At 48.4% G+C, this 22,602-nt stretch overlaps 1 protein-coding gene across 1 annotated transcript in view; it reads right to left on the bottom strand.

Moving 5' to 3' along the window:
• Nucleotides 1–22,602, bottom strand: part of TG (thyroglobulin) — a 234,772-nt gene that overhangs the window by 159,779 nt on the left and 52,391 nt on the right. Inside the window, exons 22-27 of the mRNA XM_077167733.1 lie at nucleotides 21,516–21,686; nucleotides 18,181–18,297; nucleotides 16,797–16,912; nucleotides 12,942–13,050; nucleotides 9,122–9,313; nucleotides 2,132–2,299 (exon numbers count right to left, since the gene is read on the bottom strand). Coding sequence (XP_077023848.1) covers nucleotides 2,132–2,299; nucleotides 9,122–9,313; nucleotides 12,942–13,050; nucleotides 16,797–16,912; nucleotides 18,181–18,297; nucleotides 21,516–21,686 — 873 coding nt within the window. The remainder of the gene's footprint in view (nucleotides 1–2,131; nucleotides 2,300–9,121; nucleotides 9,314–12,941; nucleotides 13,051–16,796; nucleotides 16,913–18,180; nucleotides 18,298–21,515; nucleotides 21,687–22,602) is intronic.

The following is a 22,602-nucleotide window of genomic DNA, read 5'->3' as shown; positions in this document are numbered from 1 at the left end:
TTAATGGTTTCTTAGACTTTACACTCAAAGCACAAGCATTGAAAGAAAAAAATAGATAAATGTGATCTGATCAAAATTAAAAACTTTTGTGCATCAAAAGTCCTCATTATGAAAGTAAAAAGACAACCTACACACTGGGAGAAAATATTCGAAACCACATATCCAATAAGGATTTAATAACCAGAATATATGAAGAAATTCTACAACTCAATGACAAAAAGTCATAAAAAAGAACCCAAATTTAAAATAGGAAAAAGACTTGAATAGACATTTCTCCAAAGAAGTTATACAAATGGTCAGAAAAATACATGAAAACATGCTCAATGTCATTAGCTATTAGGCAAACACAAATCAAAACCACAATAAGATGCCACTCCACACCCACTAGAATGGCTACCATTAAAAACGAACAGAAAACTGCAAATGTTAGAGGGGACACAGAGAAATGACAGTATTCATTCATTGCTGATGGGAATGTAAAATGGTGCAGCCATTGTGGAAAACAGTTCAGCAGTTCTTCAGAAAGTGAAGTATAAAACTACCATAGGACCCAGCAATCCCACTTCTAGATATATACCCCAAAGAACTGAAAGCAGGACTCGAATGAATATTTGCACACTGATACTCATAGCAGCATTGTTCACAATTATCAAAAGATGGAGGCAACCCAAGTATATATCTATGGATGAATGAATAACAAAATGTGGTATATACATACAATGGAATTGATCAGCCATAAAATGGAATGACGTTCTGATACATGTGACAACATGGATGGACCTTGCAGACATCATGTTGGGTGAAATAAGTCAGACACAAAAGGACACATATTGTAATGATCTCACTAAAATGACATAATTAGAACAAGCAAGTTCATAGAACCAGAAACCAGAGTACAAGTGACCAGGAGCAGAGTGGGACTAGGGAAAGGGAAGTTAATTCCTGGTTACACAGAGCTTCTTTTTGGGGTGATAGAAAAGCTCTGGGAAGGTGGCAGGGAGGGTGGCATACACTGTGAATGCAATTAGCATTACTGAATTATATATTTGAATGTTGTTAAAAGGAGAAATTTTAGGTTGTATACACGTTACTAGAATAATTTTTTTATTAAAAAAACCCCATAGTACTGTCTAATACAAAAAATGAACCCTAAAGTAAGATATAGACTATAGTTAATAGTACAATTATAATAATATTCTTTCATCAATTTTAATAAAGGTAACTCGCTAATACAAAATGCTATTCATAGACAAACCTGGGGCAGGGGGATTCTATAAGAACTTTGTATTTTCTGCCTGATTTTTCTATAAGCCTACTTCTCTAATAAAAAAAAATCACTGGGTAAGCACTCCTTCTCAGAAAGGCCAGACAAGGGCACATTCTTCATTTCTTGGGTACATATCAAGCACATGCTCTGGGTTAAGCATTAAGCAATTCACTCTGGATTTATCGCCCATGAATATATCTCACATCCTTCTTGAAATGCATTTTTCTCACCCTGGGCTACCTCTTGGAGTAATGATTACCATATGTTTACTACTCGTGATATAAATAAGCTATTTGATTTTATTTACCCCAAAAGATCTTCATTTAAGCCTCATGGAATTCCACCAAACTCTGCAATATTTTTTTCCATATCCTGGTAAATATGCACTCAGAGATTATTATGCCAGGTTTTGTGCTCGATGTTTGAATCCAGATATTAATGACACAATTTAGTCGTTGAAATGCTAAAACAACGATGACAAAATTACAAACAATAAAGGTAATAATATCATCTAGCATTAATGCTTGCCATGTGTCAGGCACTTGAAGTCCTTTGCCTGTGTCATCTGTGGGGTCAATTTATAGGGGTGGTTCAGAACGTGACATCAGAGCCACAGTTCCAGCCCTCCGAGACCTTGGGAAAGTTACTTAATGGCTCTGTGCCTCAGTTTCTTCAGCTGTAAAATGGGGAGAAAGATGACAATAGGCCTCCCGCAAAGCACCGTGCTAAGGCCTGCAAGCTGAACCTGCACCTCCGTGAACACTGAGGCTGTCTTCAGGCCTCATCATTCATTTTATTTTCCTTCTGAAAGTATAAATTCCCCTTGGAGATGCCAGTTTGAAGGACTGTAGGCAGGAGACTCACTCATGATGAACTCCTGGCCTCCAAGACGCAACGTCAGCTGGCGGCTGCCCGGGTCGTACATCACACCTGGGCAGGTGGTGTTGGCCGGGACCTCAGTGGCAGCCCTCCAGTCTCCGGTGTGGCAGAGCAAGATGTCGGGGGAACTCAGCAACCCACAGATGATGGGACCTGCAGCGTGATGAGAGGGAGGAGAGGTTGACTTGATGGGAGCAATTAGGGACCCTCAGTGACCCACCTCTGTACTGCGAGGACATGGTAGGATCGGGACAGGTAGCAATTCCGCAGAGGTCACAGGGACCTAGGAGTCTGCTGTTTGGTTGGGTCACCCTTACCTGATGGGTTGCAGTTGTTTTTCTGGTGAACTCCCAAGGGGAGCACCACCACCATGCTGCCAGCCCTTCCATCCTCCTTTAGAGCTTCTCCTTCCCTAATCCCACTGTGCAAGCTACTGCCAGAATCCTCAGTCCCCATTTTCTATCCCCACCCAGTACAGTGAGTACAGTGAGCTTTTTCAAGACTCACCTCTAAGAGACTTTGGAAAGAGTATTTAGATTCAAAGTAAGGTACTTTTTTTTTTTAACTAAGAGCTGGGCAACAATAGCACAAGCTGCCCTGTTAGGAAGCGAGCTCCTTGTCTCTGGAGGTATCCAAGAAGAGGCTTTGTGCCTCATCCCCATACGTCTGGGATGAATGGAGGGAAATCTATGACTATTGGAAGCATGGGACTATCTTATCTTGAATATATGTTCCAACTCTGAATTTTAAAATGCTGCCCTAAAGTTATGACTTTAATTAATATCAGGAAGACCCAGTCCTCATGGTAACTGAATAACTGATCTTGGTACTAATTTTAGTGGAGAAATTAAGGCAACTCAAATGTTTTCCATGTCTGTGATGTGCCAGCCACTATACTAAGTGCCTTAAGTCTTTATTCCCTTATTTCTAATAACTTGAAATTGTTAGAGATTATTGTTCCCATTTTACAGATGAAACTGAGTTTCATATAAGTTATGCCACTTTTGCAAGGTTATTCAGATCTAGAAATTTACTGACTCATGTATCATTTAGGTAAAAAAATCCTTTCAAGTAATACAGCTGTTGAGATTCTTCTGAAAAGAAGAAGAAGAAAAAAAGCATGAGAAGGCACTACCCCATCATTCTTACTCCCTTCCTCTCCTAACTGATATCCATACTCAGATAGGGCTGCAAGTTTGTGTCTCACCAAAATTTCTCCACAGTGGATAACTCTTGCTGGCTGGCCTATGAATTTTAACTGAAACAATTACAAAAAATCACCATCATCATCAATATCATCATCATCTCTGTATTAAAAAGTTACCTTAAAAGATTACTGAATCTGGTTCCCAAACCAGGGTGCCTGGAACGGTTACATAAAGAATACAGCTGAGTTTCAATAATGCTCCACCAACCGACGGGCTGAAGGTGAGGAGCAGAACGGGGTGTGCTTGGGAATCAGTATTTGTAGAAAGGATCACAGAAAATTCTGGTGCAGAATCAGGTTCAGGAATGACTGACCTAGTAAGAGCACCTCATTCTACGGGTGAGAAAACCGAGGCACAGCAAGGGAAAGTGACTCTTCTGGTCGCTGCCAAGCCATGGGCCACCCAGCAGCGAGCACCCCTTGCCACCGGGGGCACCGTGGCACCTGGAGTTACAAGTACAGAGGCCTCGTGAACGTTTCATGGAAACAAAACCACCTGGGAGTTGGGTAAGGAGGCGGGGTGGAGGTGGGGGGAATGTTGTCTACAGTTGGTGGAGGGGAGGTGAGGAGCAGAACCAACGAAAAGTTGAATGACTTCCCAGGCTGAGGCAAAGGGTACGGTCCTGGTTGTTAGCACCTCTGGCCAATGCTTTTCTAAGTCCAAATCCCAAATCTGCCCATAGCACAAGACTAGGAGAAACATCTGCCTAATACTTCATGTGAGTCTCACAGAGAGTTCAGCTCTCAGCACTGCTAGGTGGCTGTTCAGCTCAGCCTAATTCCATGGGTCACAGGTCCATCTTGGAGGGAAAAGGAAGCAAGCTGTAGCCAGAAATGTCATGGACTAAAGAATCTTGTGGTTTTACCGCTCCATGGAACAAAATAATTCTCCCATATATGATCCTAAGGAAAATGAAATCAACTTTTCCATCTTGAAAAATCATGTGATATGGTTAGCAATCAGGCAGCTGTGGGATTGTGGTGTTCTTATTAGAGAAAAGACATTGAATTCAAGGAAGGCATCCTGGATTTCACATTACAGTGCTTCTAAATAAAGATGCACACAAAAACAGAAAAAACATATGCACATGTGTACATGCATTGGTTTTTCTAAACCCTAACGTGAATCCACATCATAGAATTATATGACATTAAAACTTAAAAGAGATTACAGGAAGCAATTTGCTCCAATCTGAGCTGTGGCACCACCACTCCAACAAAACTTTTTCATTTTGGCCACCAGTGAGCACTGCGAGCAAAACTCATTTTTCAGTAATCACCTTGTTTGAACTCACAGCAGCATTCAAAACTGTTGGCAGCGCCCTTCATCTTTCAACCCTCTCCTCCCTGTCTTCCAGCAGCCAGCCTCCCTGGCCCCACGTCCTCTGCCTTCTTTGCAGATTCCCTATGCCTTATGCAGGTGACCGCCAGGGATTGGTCCATCCACCTTTACCTTTCCACATTGTACCTCTTCCTAAGAGATTCCATCCAGCCCACATCTTCCGATACCACCCAGATGCTAGTAATTCATCCATTTTTATCTCCTGCTCAGACTTCCCCTTTGTGGATGCCTTAAAGGCATTTCACACTTAGCATACCCCAAATGGACTCTTGATCTTCCCCTATCTCTCTCCCTCAACACCAGATCTAGTTCTGATGCTTTCATTTTTCTCCTTTCCAATGAATTACCCAACCAAGAAATTATCTTTGACTTCCCTATTCCTCAGTTGTCCATACCCAAAGTCTTATTGATTTTGCCTCCTACAGATATCGCGAATCTGCCCCCTCTTCCTTGCTACCACCCAAGCCCAAACTGCCACCCTCTTTTACTTGGACCACCATGGTGGTTCTTAACTGATTTCTCTACATCGACTCTGACCCCCATCCAATAACTTCTCCTCACTCAAGCCAAAGCACGCATTTCAAAATTCAAATCATATCATGATACCCCTTTGCTCAAGACTTTCAAGGGCTTCCAGTTGCTGTGAGAATAAAATCAAAACTCTTTAGAGCAGCCTACAGGTTCTGCTTGGTTTAGCCCCCACGGCTCCTTCTAGCCTCTTCTCAAGCCAAGGCTCCCTCCTGCTCTCCCTACTCCGGGACCCTGGCTTTCCCACAGCTGTGCTGCTTTAACACGCGCCCTCTTGCCACAGGGCTCTGCACACACTGCTCCCTGCGCCTGGCATGGCTGCCTGTCTTCCCTTTCCCTAGCTGACATCTGCACATCGCTCAACGCTTAGGAAAGTCTCCACTGATCTCCCCGAATAGGGCAAAATGCTTATTATATGTTTCCAAAATAATGTTTACCTTTCCTTCAGAGCCCAGCAATGAACATTTATCCTTTTTCCCTCCTGGAAACAAAAGAAGGAGGTAGAGGGAAAGGAATAGAGTGCAATCCCTTTGCCCCATGAACCAGGAAACCTGAGTTGCAATTTTATTTTGCTGACCATGGGCATTCGGGCATCAGTTGGATCACTTTCTGTCTTTCAGATCAACTAAATTCAATTAACAATAACTGCGCCTCCAGCATGCCTGGGCTTTCTTAATTGCAGGGGATAAATGACTCTTTCACAGCCTGGAGGAGTGATAATCCGCCGGGAGAGATGACACGTGGAGTTGGATTTGAAGAGACTGAGAAAAATAGTATTCCAGAAGGAAGAAAGCATGATCAGGGCTTATAACTGCGCAGTTGGGGAACACAGAGTTGGGCAGTTGGGGTCGTGGTGGTGAGATAGCAATTAAGAGATGGACATAATTACCTGGAAAAAATGATACAGTGTAGGCCTAAACACAGTGACAGACAAGGTAGAAAAAACTTCAGTACCAAGGATAATATCCTTATGATATGGATAGTAACAAATCAGAGGGGGAAATCAGCTGAGGGGAAGGAGGGCTAAGGAGGAATTCATCCTGATGGCTAGGATTACAGCTTAGCTGACCTTCCCTGAGAAGGGAAATAGAAGAGAAGTAGCTCATTTAAGGTAAAAACTAACTTGTATATTAAAGGAGCTGTTGACTTTGGGATAAATGCAGTGTCTCCAAACAGATAAATCCAGACAGGAGGTAAAGATATGGATCTGAGCCTATTTCTATTTCTCAGCTGGAAAGAGACCTGAGGACCTCACAGGGGTGAAGGCAGAGCCTACTGACAGGCAGCATCTAAGGAACTTGCTCAGGAAGCTGAATGGGAAAGGGCACCCTGAGCCGAGCTAGGAGTCAGAGAAGTCGGGAGAAGTGTGAGTTTCTGGAGCTGAGGGTGGCCAGCAGTGTCAAACACTTCCTTAACCAGGCTATGGGCGAACAGAAGATGACATCTCCTTGTGACCTGCGTGGTCAGCAGCAGTTTCAGGGGCATGAGGGAATTATCAGTCTGTAGTAGGGTCTGTGGTAGAAAAAGAGAGAAAGAGCACAGGAGCCGGAAGGAAGACACAAGATCAAGAATTTGCAGTGTTATGGCTTTTAAGAAGGGATAGAGGCTAAGAAAGTTGGACATGCAGAGCAAGGAGCCAGGCAAGGGCAAGGGCTGACAATAAAGCAGACACAACTGAAGGATGGGGCAAGGCCCAGGACAGGTGGTGGCAATGAGTCCCACAGCACCAGGAAATAGGCTTGTCTTTGACACAGGAGAGACCCTTCTACCTGTGACACTGGATGGGATGAGATGTGGATGCTGGAGGCGAGCACAGCCCTCAGTCTTACATACCACAATTACTTTAAAAATACCTACTCTCTATAAGCCCAATGTAAATGTCAATATATTGAACACACAGTATCTCCTTGCCTGTACCCCAGCTCACTGGGCAACCCCTCTGGACAAGACTCTCCTCATCTCTCTTTATCTAAATGCTACTCATCCTCCAAAGTCTGGCCCGAGTCTTCTGCAGAAAGTCTTCCCTGAGCACCAAGTCTACTTGGTTTCTCCGTCTTTTGTACTCTAAGACTCCCATGGTCTCTGCCCCATCAGATACTCATATGCTGCCCTGTTAATTCAGCCTGGCCCAGAACAGTGCCTAACTCATGTTTGCTGAATGCAGAGTGAATGAACACATGAACGAATGGATGAAGGTCCTGATCTTTTCACGATACATCCTGCCTTCCCAACCAGACTCGGAGCCCCCTTCATCTATTCCCAATGCCTGACCTACTGGATTGCATATATATGGCAACCAACTCAAGTTTATGGATTAATTGAAAATGAGGGTTTAAAAATATACATAAGACTACTTGGATTCTTTTTTAATCATCAGAATTCCCCATCAGTTAAATGTAACCCAGCTTGATGCTAAGGTGAAGGTAGGGTCCAACCTCATATGAACAGTTAATCCTTCTGTTTCAAAATGTAACAGTATACCAGGAGCCAAATCCATGGTACATGTCTAGAATTTTGTACCTATTATCTTTACAGAAAGTAGGCATTTTATGGACAAGGAGACTACAGTTTAGAGAGTTTGAGCAACTCATGCAAAGGTTCCACAGCCAGGAAGTGACAGCGCAGTGGCTAGAACCAGGTCTGCCTGACCCCAAATCCCCTTTTCAACCACTAGCCACACAGTCAAGCATACAGATTCACTTTTATAAACAGAAAACCAAGCATACTGTTGAGAGACAACCAAAAATGCCAGACCTACGGACCACAGTGCCTGGCATCCAGCAGGTGCTCAACAGATAAGCACTGAGTGAATGATCATGGGTGATGGGCATGCCAGGTCCCAGCTTCACAGGTGGCAGCTCCACAGGTGGCACTGATAAAGATACACCTGGGGTCAAATTCCACCTTATTACATTTCAGGCGATGTGACCCTGAGCAAAGGCTTTAACTTCTCTGAGCCTCCTGCTACTGTGAAACACTTCTGTACTCCAGAAAAGCCCAGTTCTTCTCCTAATCCAATCTTGTGGGGCAGACTATTGTTTAGGGTGGAAACTTTGATTGAATTGTTTCCATGGAGATGTGACACACTCAGTTGTAGTATGTCCTTTTGATTAGATGGAGATGTGACCCTGCCCATTCAAGATGGGTCTTGATTAGTTTCCTGGAGTCCTTTGAAAGGGGAAACATTCTGGAGAGAGTCCTTAAAAGATCCGACATAGTCACAGACATTTGGAGATGCTTGGAGTGATGACAGAGGGAGCAGGTGCCTAGACACAGACACTTGCGATGCAGAGCCCAGCAGACGTTGTCACGTGCCTTCCCACGAGATGCTGAGCAAGCCGGAGCCCAGAGGTGTGCCCCAGAGGAGCTGAGGGAAGGCCCAGAGGACAGCACTGGCGTCAGAAGCTGGGAGCAACAGAGCCACAAACAAGGACCAGCAGACGCCAGCCACGCGCCTTCCTATTAGCCTCTCTTTGGAATCAGGTTATCTTTCTCTAGACATCTTTCAGCCCTGACAACTGTAGACTTGTACCTGATAAAGCCCCTTTACAAAAGCCATTCCATTTCTGGTATGTTACATTCCGGCAGCATTAGCAAAGTAAAATCCTGTTTCTCAATGGAGCTCAGCACTCCGCCGGAAGACAGCTGTAAGGATGAAGTCAGCACCACCAGGTGAGGAGCTAGCAGGGCGTGTGGCACTTAGCGGGGCCCTGGCCTGTCTCTGACTCTGGGTATGTGGACATGGCCTTCGCTTTGGGTGTGGCCCCCTCTTGGCTGCAATTGCCCATGGCCGTCTCCGAGGGTGATCCCTGGCTTCTCTGTCCCTTCCTGGTCACTGCTCCATGTCAGGCCAGTAGTCACGGCCTGGGAAGGCCTTGACCCTCCCCGCCAGACTCACCACCTCGGACGTGTGTGAGGATGAACCCGTCACAGCACACGTCCCGGTCGCACGCGAGAAGACAGAAGATGTGCGCGGCGGTCAGATCTGCTCCTGAGGCCAAGAACACAACGGGACTATACATCCCGGACTGTGCGGTGTGGAAAGCAGTCTGCTCAAAGCTTTTCTGGCTCATCGTGGTGAGTTCTCGACCTGCAAAAAAGGCAGATAAGTTTTTAAAGACCTCAAAAATTGAAGAGTTGAGCTGTTTCCTGATCTCATGCGACAGTGGGCCCTGATTGTGCGAGAGGCGGCCTGCAGTCCATAGCAGACGCCGTCTGAGCCATGGAACGCCTGAAGTCCCTGTGCTCCATGGGGAAGCCAGGCTCTACAGCCCAGCAGACCTGGACAAACCCCTCTCACCTGGGAGAATCTAAACGGTGTGCTTGGGGAACTGGCACTGATAATTATTTACCATTCCCAGCAATCTTTATTGAGCGTTATGTATATATAGAGGCCCCATGGCATGTGGTTTGCCTGCATCACCCCATTTCATATCCCCTAAGAGGTAGCCTCTGGCATGATGTGTTTTGGTAATGAAAATTCCAAAAAAACCATGAGGCAGAGAAGGAAACGTCACCGCTATGATGTTGACGTTGCACTGGTCGACGGGCGGCGTCTCCCAGCACGTCACTGCCTTCTGCCATCAAACAATAAGAAGGGAGAGGGGTAAAAAGGCAGCTGAAGGCCGCAAGCTGCAGAGAAACCGAGGCCTGCAGGGATGACCCCTGGTCCACCTGCCCTCTCACCTTAGTCTGGCCACCTGCTGTCCTCAGAGCAAGGACTTCACTACTTTCCCTTACCTTGGGCGGTCAGCCCTTGTCTCCATAACTCAGCAGTCTGAACCCCTCCTTTGCTTTGCCCTTTCGTATTCACTGTAGCATTCTTTATTATGGATTTAGCAAGTCTTTTTTTAAAAAAAGTACTCAAGAAGGCTGAGTAGTGAGCCTGCACATAGCTTGCACCCCACAGATAATTCTAGAGGCTCCCAAAGTGCTGGCCTCCTGCCACTCCAAGCATTTGCTTGTGCCGTCCCTCCTGCCTGGAAGGCCTTCATTGTTTACCTCGTCCACCAAAGCTTCCAGGCCATCCTTCACCAAAGCCTGGCTTAATTAAAGGGTACATCCCCCAGATTCAGGGGGTTAGGATTCATTTCTTCTCTCTGTGCTTCTCTTACATTCTGTCTGTGCCTCTACTAAAGGCTCTACTGCCCTTTGTTTTGTACTTGAGTCCCCAGAGCTATTCTCTGCTGTCCAAAACAGTAGCCACTAGCCATGTGCAACTATTTAAATATCAATCTGAGTAATCAAAATTAATGTTGCAATAGCCACATTCCAAGAGCTCAGCAGCCACATATGGCTAATGGCTGTCCTTTTAGATGGCGCAGTTCTAAGAAAATCTTTCCATCACTGCAGAAAGTCCTATTGGCCAGTGCCACCCTGGAGCACAGGGCATGGCCTCTCCCATCGCCTGCCTAGAGGAACCCCTCTCCTGAGGCCTTTGTATGGCAGGCTCCTTCTCATCCTTTGGGTCACGGTTCCCATGTCTCCACTGAGCCCCCTTCCTGAGTGCCCTAAAGCAGCTCACATCCATCTTTACCCCACTATCTGGTTTCCTTTTCATCAGGGAACTTATTATCCTCTGAAATTATGTTATTGGTAGATCAGAATAATTGATTCAAAGCAAATCAAACCAGAACTAGACAAAATAAAAAGTGAAAAACCAGCTTGCCCTTGATTTATTTCGGCAATGAGGAAGTTTCAGAATTTCCCTTGCAATCTTTCCTGAAGCAGAAATTTTCAGGAGGTGTAAAGAAAGAAAAAGGAAGGCACTCAGATTGCAATTGCATTTGTTTTAAATGTGATAAAAGGTCAAGAAATGTATTGAAAGAACAATTTGGGGGAGGAACTACTTATTTTATTTCAGTTTTCTCTTTTAGAAAGTAATCTCTTCCCTCTGTTCTTTTTTAAAGTGGGCAGGAAAAGTCATTGGAATAAGCCCTGAGGCAGAAAGAAATCCTGGCTGTGGTCAGAGACCCCAATTCTGTTGGGCTCCACTCTCCAGGCAAATGTGCTACTGAGACAGGAGGGAGCCTCAGGCAGAAGAGGGACAGGGACAGGAAAACACAGATGCTGGCCCCTGCCATGGACCACAGACTGCTCCACCTGCTGGCCCCTGCCATGGACCACAGACTGCTCCACCCTGGCCAGTTGCTGACCGCTGTTCCCAGCACCAACCTGAGGCTACTGGGGGCCCCAGGCAGCTGCCCCGAGTTGTGCACCTAAGGGGGTGGCAACCCCACTCCCTGCCATTCCAACCCCAACGTCCTAGGACAAGCCCAGTTTGGGTGTCTTCTTGGCCACAGCGTCGGGGTCAAGAATGAAAAGGATCATGGACACAGCCAGTCCTAGCTGAGTGCCCAGCCCAGGACCAGTGCTGTCCCAGGAGCTTGTGTGCCGCACCTCCTTTTAGTCTCCCCATAGCCTTGGTTCCCCCTGTCTCCTATTTCATTGATGAGGAAACTTAAACTTGGAAGGTGTTTAACTTGCCTGGGATCATAGCTCAGAAATGACAAAGCTGGGTTCCAAAGCCAGCAGCCTGGCAGCAAAGGCTGAACCCCGAAGCCCTGGGAAGCTGAGGCCCAGCGGGCAGCAACACAGCTCACCGGGCAGGGCCCAGCCATGGCCCAGGCCTCGGCCCCTGCATCAACTGGTAGCTCTCTCAGCCCTGACGGAGGGAAGGAAGGAGGCAAGCAGGGTGGAGAAGAGGGGTTCAGGCCAAAGGATGCCTGTGCTAAAGCAGCACAGACGTGCATGTCTGTTGGCCCTCTGCGGGGTGGAACTCAGACACAATGAGGTTCAAATCCTGCTCCTCAGCTTCCTCACCGCATGACCCTGGACCACTCTCTTGCTTGCTGTAAGCCTCACTTTACTCATCTGCAAAAAGGGATAATGATCCTTTTTGCTTTCCTACAAGAGTATGGGGAGGTGCAATGAAAGGATGATTGGGGAAGAAACAATAAATTATAAAATAAAACCCACCCTTACTATGCAAAGCATCTTCCCAGACCAACAGCAGCCGCATCCCCTGAGAGGTTCTTAGAAATGCAGAATTTCGTCCCTACCCTGGGTTTACTGACTTGGAATCTGCATCTTTGCAGCACCACCCCCCCCGCCCCTCCCCAGGTGACTTGCATGCACATCGCAGTCCGAGAAGCACCGCTATGCACAGCGTGATTGCCAGGGAGGGCTTAGAGGTTTTGATTGGGTGGGAGAAAAAGGGCCAGTGATTCTCAGGGAGGGTAAAGACCAAAGGGAGAAGAGGGAGAAGCTCAGTGAGTGAGAAGACCTAGGAGGGGTGGCCTTTGCAGGTCGCAGAGCCCGTGCTCCTGCTGGCAGTGGCCCCACATTGCAGGACGCTTCAAGAGGCTGCATCCAGGGCACACAGTGTGTACCCAGCTGCCTTCTGCCCAGATCCTGTACCCACCAGCTTTAGGGCTGCCGGCACTTAGCTCCACGCCCGCAAAACGAGGATCCCAATCTTTGCCAGGCTGTGATGAGGATCAAATATGTCAATACAGGATAGAAGGAAATTGGGGGGGAGAGCACTCTCTGCTGAGGAGTGCAGCGTGACAAGGCTGCCGAGGGTGCATGTGAAGGGGGTTGGGCTCGGGCACGCAGTGGGGTGAGGAACAGCCTGGCTCCACCCCACAGGTGCTTGGCTCTGGACAAAGGCCAAGTGAAGGTTCTGAGGCTCTGGGCCAGCCAGCTTGACCACCTACCCTTTTTCCAATACACAACCAAAGAGTCTTGCTTCTGGCTCCTCACTGTCACCTGGCACGTAAGACTGCCATAGCTGGTAGCCTTCAGGTTCCCCAACGCGCCTTGTTCCTGGGGATGGAAAGAGGCTAAATTATCATTCCGTGATGCACAGCAATCAATTAAAAAAGCATTCATCAGGGCGGGCCGCGGTGGCTCAGCGGGCAAGAGTGCTTGCCTGCCGTGCCGGAGGACCCCGGTTCGATTCCCGGCCCCAGCCCATGTAAAAAACAAACAAACAAACAAAATATAATAAAACAAGAAAATGTTTAAAAATGTTTCCCTTTCTTCCTCCCTTCCTTCCTTCCATCCTTCCTTCCTTCTCTGTCTTTCCTTCCTTTCCTCCCTCTCTCTTAAAAAAAAAAAAAAAAAAAAAAAAAAAAAGCATTCATCAAATTCCAGCCATGACCAGGCAGTAGACTAGGTGCCGAGGTCACAAAGATAAATAAAAGGGGATCTCTGCTCATTAGTTTTTCCCAATCTATTGGAGCTCACAGACATGTAAACAGTCTTTTAATGTTCAGAGGGTTAGTTGCACATATGCATGTAATTACAGAGGAGGTAATTACAGAGGAGAGCGAGATTAATTCTATCACAAAAGGAGAAACTAGAAAATTTTCCCAGCAAAAGTGAATCTGGGTAAGGTTCTGATGTATGAGTAAGAGTTTGTTAGGTAGCAAAAAGTTCGAAAGAGGATTTTCAGCAGAGCAAATGACAGAACCAGAGACATGGATTTCCATGGGTGTTTTGAAAAGTAGGTGCAGTGGTTCTCCAGGACTGTCATATATAAGAGGAGGGGTGGTAGGAGAAGAGAGAGAAGCAGGAGCCAGCCCATGGAAGGTTGATAGGCCAAGCTAAGGTGTGGAGTTTCCATTCAGTGAGGATCCGGGGGAAAGTTCTTAAGCAGAGAAATGGTGTGGTCATATTTCCAAAGATATAGCCATTATTATCACTTGTATTGCTGATCTCTCTTTCTGACTTACTTTTATCAATATTACCATGTGGGTGTGGTAGGATACATTTGTCTCTATCAATTAGTGCTCTGTTCCCCAAAACTCACACTGTGAGTTCCTAGCTGTGGGAATTCTTCAAGGGCATGGCTAACCCAGAGGCTATGTGAAATCAGTTGCTCTTCCTCTTTCTAGAAAATCTGAAATCCCTGAAGAGGTGATGGCTGGGAAGCCAAGGAAGGGCCTTTGAGAAGTTCAAGAAGAAAGTGATTCCTGCAGACCAGAAAAGGAGAGGAGCCAGGGAGCTCAAGTAGCCAGAATCCATGCCCTTCGGTGGTCGTGCCCTGGGGTACGTGAAGGGGACGGCCAGATGTCAGATGATGTTCCTGGGGAGGCTAAATCCAAAGCACTGGGCTTCTGCCCAGGTCTGCCCAGAGGCAGCAGAGCCAAGGAGCCAAAGCCAGCTCTGGGACTGGGGCCTCAGCACTAGGCAGTGTGGACCAATCCTGGATGAGCACTGACCGTGAGCTCCCCCATCCCGCCTCCCACCTTCCCACCCGCCCCCAGGCGTTCATACAGCACTCCGAGCCCAGCACCCTGGAGGGAGCCTTGCTCATGGTCGAGATGGATTTTCCTGCCAACCTGACGGACGGACAGCTATGATGATAATTACAGCGCCAGCCATCGAGCACCTACTCTGCAGCAGAGACCGTGCTATGAGCTCTTAGGGTTCCATCTCATTCAACCCTAGCAACAATCCCATGATGTTGCTTCCATCATTATCCCATCTCATCAATGGGGAATGTGAGGGCGAGGGGTAAGGACTGGCCAGCAAGCTGAGGACTTGGCATTGGAGCCCAAGGAGCCCAGCTCCAGAGCCCGCTTCCTTAAGGCCTCTCCCTGCAAGAGAGTGCCTCCCTGGGCTGGGGGTAGAGGCAGATTTAATTCCATTTTTTTATGAAGAAACGTTGTATTTCTTATAGACTAAAATCCGCACTTGCCATACAATCAGCTGTAGGGGTGTTGCACTGACCAAATGATCAGTGATTTAATATATTTGCTCAGAGAAATGCCGGCTACTTAGATGTGCTCAATAAATGTCAGCCCATCTTTGTTATTACTGTTCCTGCTACAAGCTGCTCTGACCCCTTAGGGAAACAGAGAGTAGGATGCATTTAAGTTGGTGATTCTCCAGAGCCTGGGACGTGTTCTCCTGGGGAGCCCCTGTCACTGGAAGCCACGACCCTTAGAGTGTCCCCCCCACAAGCCTTGCCGGGGGGACATCTAGACAGAAATGAGCTGTTGAGCCGTCACTTGTCCATGGTCCAGTCTGGAGGAGGGTGCAGCCCGTGGGCCCAGGCCACAGGAAGACTGCACTTGCCTGGCAGCCAGCCGGGGAGGCTGAGCCCAAGGCCACCATGTCTTGGCATTACTAACGTTTTCTCTCTTTCTGAGTGTCACCAGCCCACAAGTCTCATCCTCCCTCTCCCCACCACAAATGCCGTTTTTTCCCTCCTGATAACGTCTCAAGACCGAGTCTGAACCATGACAGAGAAGAAAATACAGGATACAGGCTGTCACCCGCCCCCAAGTGCTTTAACCAGCTGGCCCCCAAAGGTGTTGGAATTTCCTGGCCAGCCCACTGTGTGTCTTGTGTGAGCTCCTCAGATCCTCGCCCGAGACCTGTGAGCAATGGGCTCCATTCTACAGATGAGGACACTGAGGCTGAGGAGCCTGCTCATGGTCCAGCAGCCAACAGTGGCCAGCCCAGGTTCAGCCCCACCGAGCCTGGGCCTGGGACCCTATGACACCTCTCCGCCTCCTTTCTGGGTCCCGCAGCTGCAGAATCCCTGGCGACAGAGCCCTAATACTCAGGGGCCCCTTTGTGCCCCAGGGGTGGGCAGCTCATGCATACACTCCATTGGCAAGCTGGAGTGTGTGCAGGGCATGGAACAGTGCCCTGGCGTGGGCAATGTGCTTACTGCTAGGCCATCTCTATGTCCTTATCTGAGAGAATGTGAGTTAAACTGAGTACATCCATCCATAGAATGGGCTAGTATGCTGCCATCACAAAGAAAAGCAATCTTTAAATAGAGGCCCAGCAAAGTAATTATTAGGTGAGAAAATCAGGCTAGAAAAGAAGACGTATTACAAAACACTATGCAAGCAAACAAAAATGATGCTTATAAAAACATGGAAATTTTCTGGGAGGATGCATAATCAATTGGAAGCAAAAATGGTAATATGCAACTGCAAAGAAATTAGGGAGCTAGGAGATAACTTTTCATTGAATAGCCTTCTACTCTAATTCAGTGCTCCCATGTGAAATTGCCGATATTCAAACCAGCTTTGACATATTGAATAGTGATATCATATGGTTCAAACAAATGTCTAACTTCCCTGTCATTGTGGAGGTAAAACATGTTTATGTTTTTTTTTCCTTTAAACCATGGCATGCTTTACTTCCACAATGAAAGGGAAATCTGCCGTCCAGGACTGAGAGGGACAGCTGGTGCTTAGGACATCCAGACAACGACCCTTAGCCCCTTCAGGAGGGGACAGTCCTGAAGCTGCAGGATGAGGTAGGCTCGGGGTGGGCACCTGGGGAGGGGGGCTCAGGGTAAGGCCCCTTCTCCCTGGGGTAGGGAGCAGCCCTGATTGCAGCAGGTTCCTCACTCCAGCCTCAGCCGGAGCCATTTCTGTCCTGTTGCAGCATCGATGCCCTGTCTCACCGTGTGGAAGGTATGGAGGCAATGTGGGATGCGCTGTCACCCACACCTTTCTTCATCCGTACAGCTTACGGCCAATTCAGAGTCTGCCTGACCCAGAAGGGACCAGAGTGGACAGCCACAGGCTGCCATGACTGACCTGGCCAGACGTCGTGCAGGTGATGCTGTCATTTGTCCAAGCATAGAGATCACACGAGGCTTCTGATCCCACAGTGGACATGGTGAGGAAGCCACAGGCTGCATCCTCCGCACAATCTGCAAGGACCACGGCCAGTCACCACCTGGTCGTCCAGCTGATGCTGAGGGCTGCAGGCATGTGCCACTCTGCCCCAAACCCACGCATGCACACACACACGCGCACACACACATGTATATGCACACGAGCACACACTCACATGCACACACATGTATATACACATGCACACGTGCACACACTCACATGCACACACACACACACAACACGCCCACTGGAGCAGATTGCCCTGCTCTCTGCTACCTGACAGGACACCATCTTTCTGGACCTTCCTGACATGGTTTTTTTCTCAGGCTGTTGCCTAGTCCCACTCACCCTTTTGTGGACGCTGCATTCAGCCTGGCTGATTACACCATCTCCCGACACGAATATACGAGCCCGTCCTTCCTGCTACCTTCATTTCCTATGATTCTGCATCATCTTTTTCTGCCCATTCCACTGGTTTGCCCTTCTAACACACACGTGTGTGTGGCTAAGTGCACATGTGGATAGTATTCCTAACAAATAACTTCCATTGCTGTCAATCCAGGTTGCTTTCTTGGGGCAGGTACCTCACATCACGACCTTTTCTTCCTGTCTCTTCGGCCCCTGTGAGGATCATTCATTTTCTTCACCTCCTGCTTCAGGCCCTGCACAGTGTCTGTGATCTAAACCACAGCATATGTCTATCAGAACTAAGGTGCAGCCACACAGATGCAAACTCAGCGTGTTACTGACTTACTACCTAGACCACACCTGGCAGCGAGGGAAGTGGAACACAATGCACAGGCTGAGCGGCTTAGGCAGCCTTTAGTCTTGGTTTGAATCTAAGCCCTGTGTCTTACTTGTTCTGTCCCTGGGCAAACCACTTACATCTCAAAGTCTTATTTTCCTTATCTGTAATTGAGATAAAAATTACTACTTCATGGGTGGTTGTTGGATTATGAGCTAACCCTTAAAAAGATACATATACACTCCATAAACGGCAGCTGCTATGACTACCTCTCTGGCCTCACTGTTAAAATACACAAATATATCTCCCACCCTGGACAATTAGCTTAACAAGAATGATTTCTTTTATTTTGCTTCCTAGAGCTGAAGCATGGTTCTTGGCAGATAGTAGATGTACCATAAACTCGGAAATTAACTGAATACACCTTTTGAAAATCAACATATTTACAAAGTGTTTTTGATAAAGTATACTTTTGGCACAGTTGTGTTGGTTTTGTGTGGTGTGGCTTGCCAAGATCAGCAAGCACCTTCATACACCATCCTTCCTGCCATCACTTACCTGCCAAACACTGCATCAGTGGGGACTCAGAACCAGGGACTCTGGACCTGACCAGCACAGGAACATCAGCACTGAAGGTCACCTTAGATTCTGGAACCTTCTCAAATTTCCGCATCACTGAAAGTAAAGCAAATCTATGAAATCTGAAAACTGCAGAGAAGCCAAACAGTGATAGGTCAAGAAGTCACTTCCCATTTGCAGCCCCAGTCTCATGAGTGTCCCAAGGAAAGAAATTCCCTTGTAAGGTAGCTCCTGCCTGCTGCCTCATATCTAGTGCTGACAGCTACACCTTACCATGTCTGCCTTATTTACCTTCTTGTCAGGAAGTAAAGGGGAACCTTAGTATTATGCTAATCCTTACAATTTATCTCCTCCGCATTGGTATTGATTTTCTATCTAAATTCATATTTAAAGGGAAGATAAATGTGAAATATTTCCAGCGGCCAATGTCAGACTAGCTCTGTGAGTAAACAAGGGCTAGCCACTTACAATACAGCCAAGGTTAAGGGGCTGCCATGAAGCTGCAACAAGCAGGACTTAAGACAGGAAGCAGAAGGCAGTAGGGGAATAAGTACCAGCTCTGAGTGCGGCCCAGCTCAAGTCCCAGGGCCACCACTCAGCAGCTCTGTGCCCATGGCACATCTCTTAACCTCTGAGAGCTCTAGTTTCCTTGTTATGAAGGGCAAATAAAACAGCACAGACTCCACAACTCATGGTAACCTCTCAGGTCCCTTTGGCCCCTGAAAGGAGATTGTCTTGCAAAATGGCCACAGGAAGTTGGATGGTGGGAGAATCTCCTTCTCTGCAACGGTTCTGAAGAAGCTCAGTTCATTCATCCATCAACAAGCACCTCCAGTTCCAGAGATAACAGAAATAAGGTACAATCCTACCCCTAAAAGAGCATCCAGTCTAATGGGGTTAGAGCACAGAGATGAGCTCGGTGTTATCTTTTACTTTATCTGGAGTGCAATGCAGAACCACTGGAAAATTTTAGGGGACACTGAATATGCAGAATTGTCTTTTAGAATAATCACATGGCAACACTGAGGGGGCAGGACAGGAGCAGGAAGGTAAGTTAGGAGGCTCTGGCAGCAATCCACGTGGGTGATAACAGAGGTCTGGACAGTGGGGTGGACAAAGAGCCAAATCCCTCTTCAGGTATTTACCTGTTTAGAGAGTCAGATAGCTGACCTCTAGGCCCTTTGCATTCTCTGGAGGAAAAAAACCTCATGATAAGACTGCAGTTCCACCCCCAAAGAAAGAGGTCCTCTCCACAGGTAAGTGGAAAGGATTCCGAGAAGCAAGAGGTGTGTTGACATCCAGTGGCAGCCCAGCTTCTTAACCTGGAAATCCCTTCACATAGCCAGAAAGGGAAACTTGAGCTCAGAGTTTTGCATAGGAAAGCAAAGGAGAGAGGCTGCGGGGAGCAATTCAGAGGCCAGCGCTTCAGGGCAGTAGCATCCAGTTGCCACAGCGGGGCTGTTTCGCCTGCTGGCTGCTGGTGCTGCTGATTAAATGGCCCTTTCTGCTCTGGAGAAGCGCTGGCAGAGCAAGCCATGGCGTGCTTTACAAAGTGCGCATGCGGTCCCCGCTGCCGCACCACCGCAGGGCTGCAGAGAGGGCTCAGCGTGAAGACACAGGCACTTGGGGAACAATCTCAGAATGGCCAATAATCCCTGGGACTGTAGGCAGGTCACTCACTCTCCTTCATTTGCAAGGACTCGAGGAGCTGCCTAATTGACATCTTAGAGTAGTCCTCAACCGTCTGGCTGTTACTGCTGCCTGATCCAGGCTTTCACTGGATTTGCAATTTATTCGTGGAGACACAGAGAGTCTCTGGGATGCGTTAGCTCTGTGCTGGTGATGAGACGTGATCATTCTGAAGATGAACATTTCTCATTTCGATTCTCTCTGGTGTTTTATATCATTAGCTGTACCAGCTTCCCTAGAGGACAGGCGGGATTTATGTGCATACGTGTGTGTGTGTGTGTGTGTGTGTGTGTGTGTGTGTGTGTGTGTGTGTGTAATGAGGAAATAGAAAGATCTAGCTGGAAGCACAGCCTGGCATAAGGAAAAAACAGAGATTTGGGAGTCAGGCACACAGCAGTTCAAATTCTAGGCACGTTATTTCTTAGGGATAAGCAGAGGTCACTTAAATATTCTTCGCCTCGGTTTGCTCAGCTGAGAGATGGGGGTAATACACGCCCCTTAGAATCACTGTGAAGTTTAACGCAGCTGCCCTGTGTACACGTGCCAGGCGCTCTCCTTAAACACAAGCACTGAGACGCTGGCAGCATCCGAGTCTGCTCTGGCTTGTCAGGTGTGCAAAGGTAAGCCGAGGCCCCTGGCACATGGTGGCGGCTCTCTGGAAAGGAGGAGCAGAGTCCTCAGGACCCAGAGCCCTCGCAGTGAAGGGCTTTGCGGATTTCCTCGACCACCCCCTCATTCTAACAGAAGAGGAAACAGTGTGATTCATAGTAGCTGCAATTAGAGCTTCTCGTCATTCTTAGGAGATACCTGTTACCTCAGTTGGGTACCCACTGCTGACGCTCAGCCCCCCACTCCCAAGGTAAGCATTTGTTCCCTCATTCCACCGATGAGGAGCCCGTGGAGGGTAAGGGCTGGGCCCAGGACCACAGTATGTCCCGGCTCATTGGGATGATGCCATTCTGGCCCCACACCCCATCCGCTCTCCCGTCTGTGGGTGTGCCTGCTCCCCTGCTGCCAGAGCACACGGGCGGATCCCTGGGGACTTTCCTCCCCATGGTCTCATCGGAGGAGTGCTTCTGGCAGGGCCTAGTGCTCAGTGAATGTCTGTGGACTGTACAGAAGGCTGATGACCTTACAACATCTCCAGGAAGCAGGCAGGAAGCCCCTGGGAGAGCGAGGATCAGAGAGGTTGAGCCACTTGCTCTGGGTCACACAGAAAGTACGCTATGGAGCAAGTACCCTATGGAGCAAGAACCGGGTCCCAGTCTCCCCACAGCACCCTGCAGAGGGAGAAATGCTGTCCAGCTTCTGGAGGCAATCTCCTAAAGAAGGGACTCCTCAACACCTTAAAAACCACAAACACATGTCTTGTGCATGTTGAGGAACTAAGGAGAGAGGTTTCATCATGTCTGAAATTTACTTTCCAATGGCTGGAAAAAAGAGACAGAAAGAGAGTATGAAATGTGGACACTCGTGGATGGATCTCAGCGGCAAGGGTGTTTACTGCACTATCCTCTCAGCCTCTGTGGAGATTAAAACTTGCCCAAAGGGAAGCTGGACACTCCCACGTCCACATGGCCGGCGCCCTGACCCCACCCCCTTTCGCCCATGGGGCCAGCACGCACTCAGGCACTGGGCACCCGAGAGCTGCGAGGCCATCTCGGAGCCGGGCAGCCTGTGGCCCTGGGTGTCCACGCAGAAGGCCTTCCCACCGGCCCCGTCGGTCTGGCGCGCGTCGTACTGGCCGTCCCGGTCGCACTTCAGGCCCACCTCATTCCTCTGACAGTCGGTGACACCTGCAAACAGGGCAGACACGGATTCACGATGCGCCCCTTGGGACCCCCGTCTGCCACGGGCCTGCCCAGCTGCCCCCACCCAGAATTCTCCTGAGTCCCTGCCCTGACTGGAGGCTGACACCCGGGCTGGCCCCAGGGCTCTGGTCCCGCCCCGAGTCAGACCTGCCCATCAACCTTTTGCTCCAACCACAGGTGGTTCTCCTCAGAGCACTGGGCACCCCGTCTTCTGCTCTTCCTGGCCCCGTCGGGTGCACGGGTGCCCCAGGCTTCCCTGGCGAACCCCCACTGCCTTTAGGGCTCAACTCCATCCTCAATGCCAAGGGAAGCCCCCCAACCCAGCCCGGCCACCTGCCCTCCACCCGGCCGTGCCGCCTGTCCCCTGCTCTCCCAGCCCCCCTCCTTCACAGCGGGCAGCCGTGACTGTTCACACCTCCTCGTGTGGACAGCGGGTGGATGTTTGCCCCCTCACCAGAGAGGAGGTGCCAGGGACAGGGACCAGGTCTCGCTCTGCTCACATCTGGACCCGGAACCTTGCTCAGCGCCTGGCACAAGTTAGGACCCCCAGCATCATCACTAACTGTGAGGTGAAACCAGGAGTGAATTCCTCTATCCCTGTACTCAAGCTACTTCTCTGCCTCCACTCCACACCGGGGCACACCTCACACAGCCCTCAGGACCGAGCACAAGCTACTATAACAGCGTCTACGTTCACTTCCAGTGTATTGCTAATCATACTAAACTACATTTGCACACTTAACATGCTTCCTTTTTCTATCAGACCCCACTCTTCTTGGAGACATGCAATTTCCCCTTACTTGTTTTATATGCCAAGTACTTTAGAACCAAGCAAGGGCTCAATAAATTTTTGATGAACGCTATCAAAAGCGACAAAATCCTATAAAAGTTGCACCTATTA

The sequence above is a fragment of the Tamandua tetradactyla genome, chromosome 6 (assembly GCF_023851605.1).
Source record: "Tamandua tetradactyla isolate mTamTet1 chromosome 6, mTamTet1.pri, whole genome shotgun sequence".
NCBI classification, from domain to species: Eukaryota; Metazoa; Chordata; class Mammalia; order Pilosa; family Myrmecophagidae; genus Tamandua; species Tamandua tetradactyla.
The sequence above is the reverse complement of the archived record's forward strand: the minus strand, read 5'-3'. Positions and strand labels throughout refer to the sequence as shown.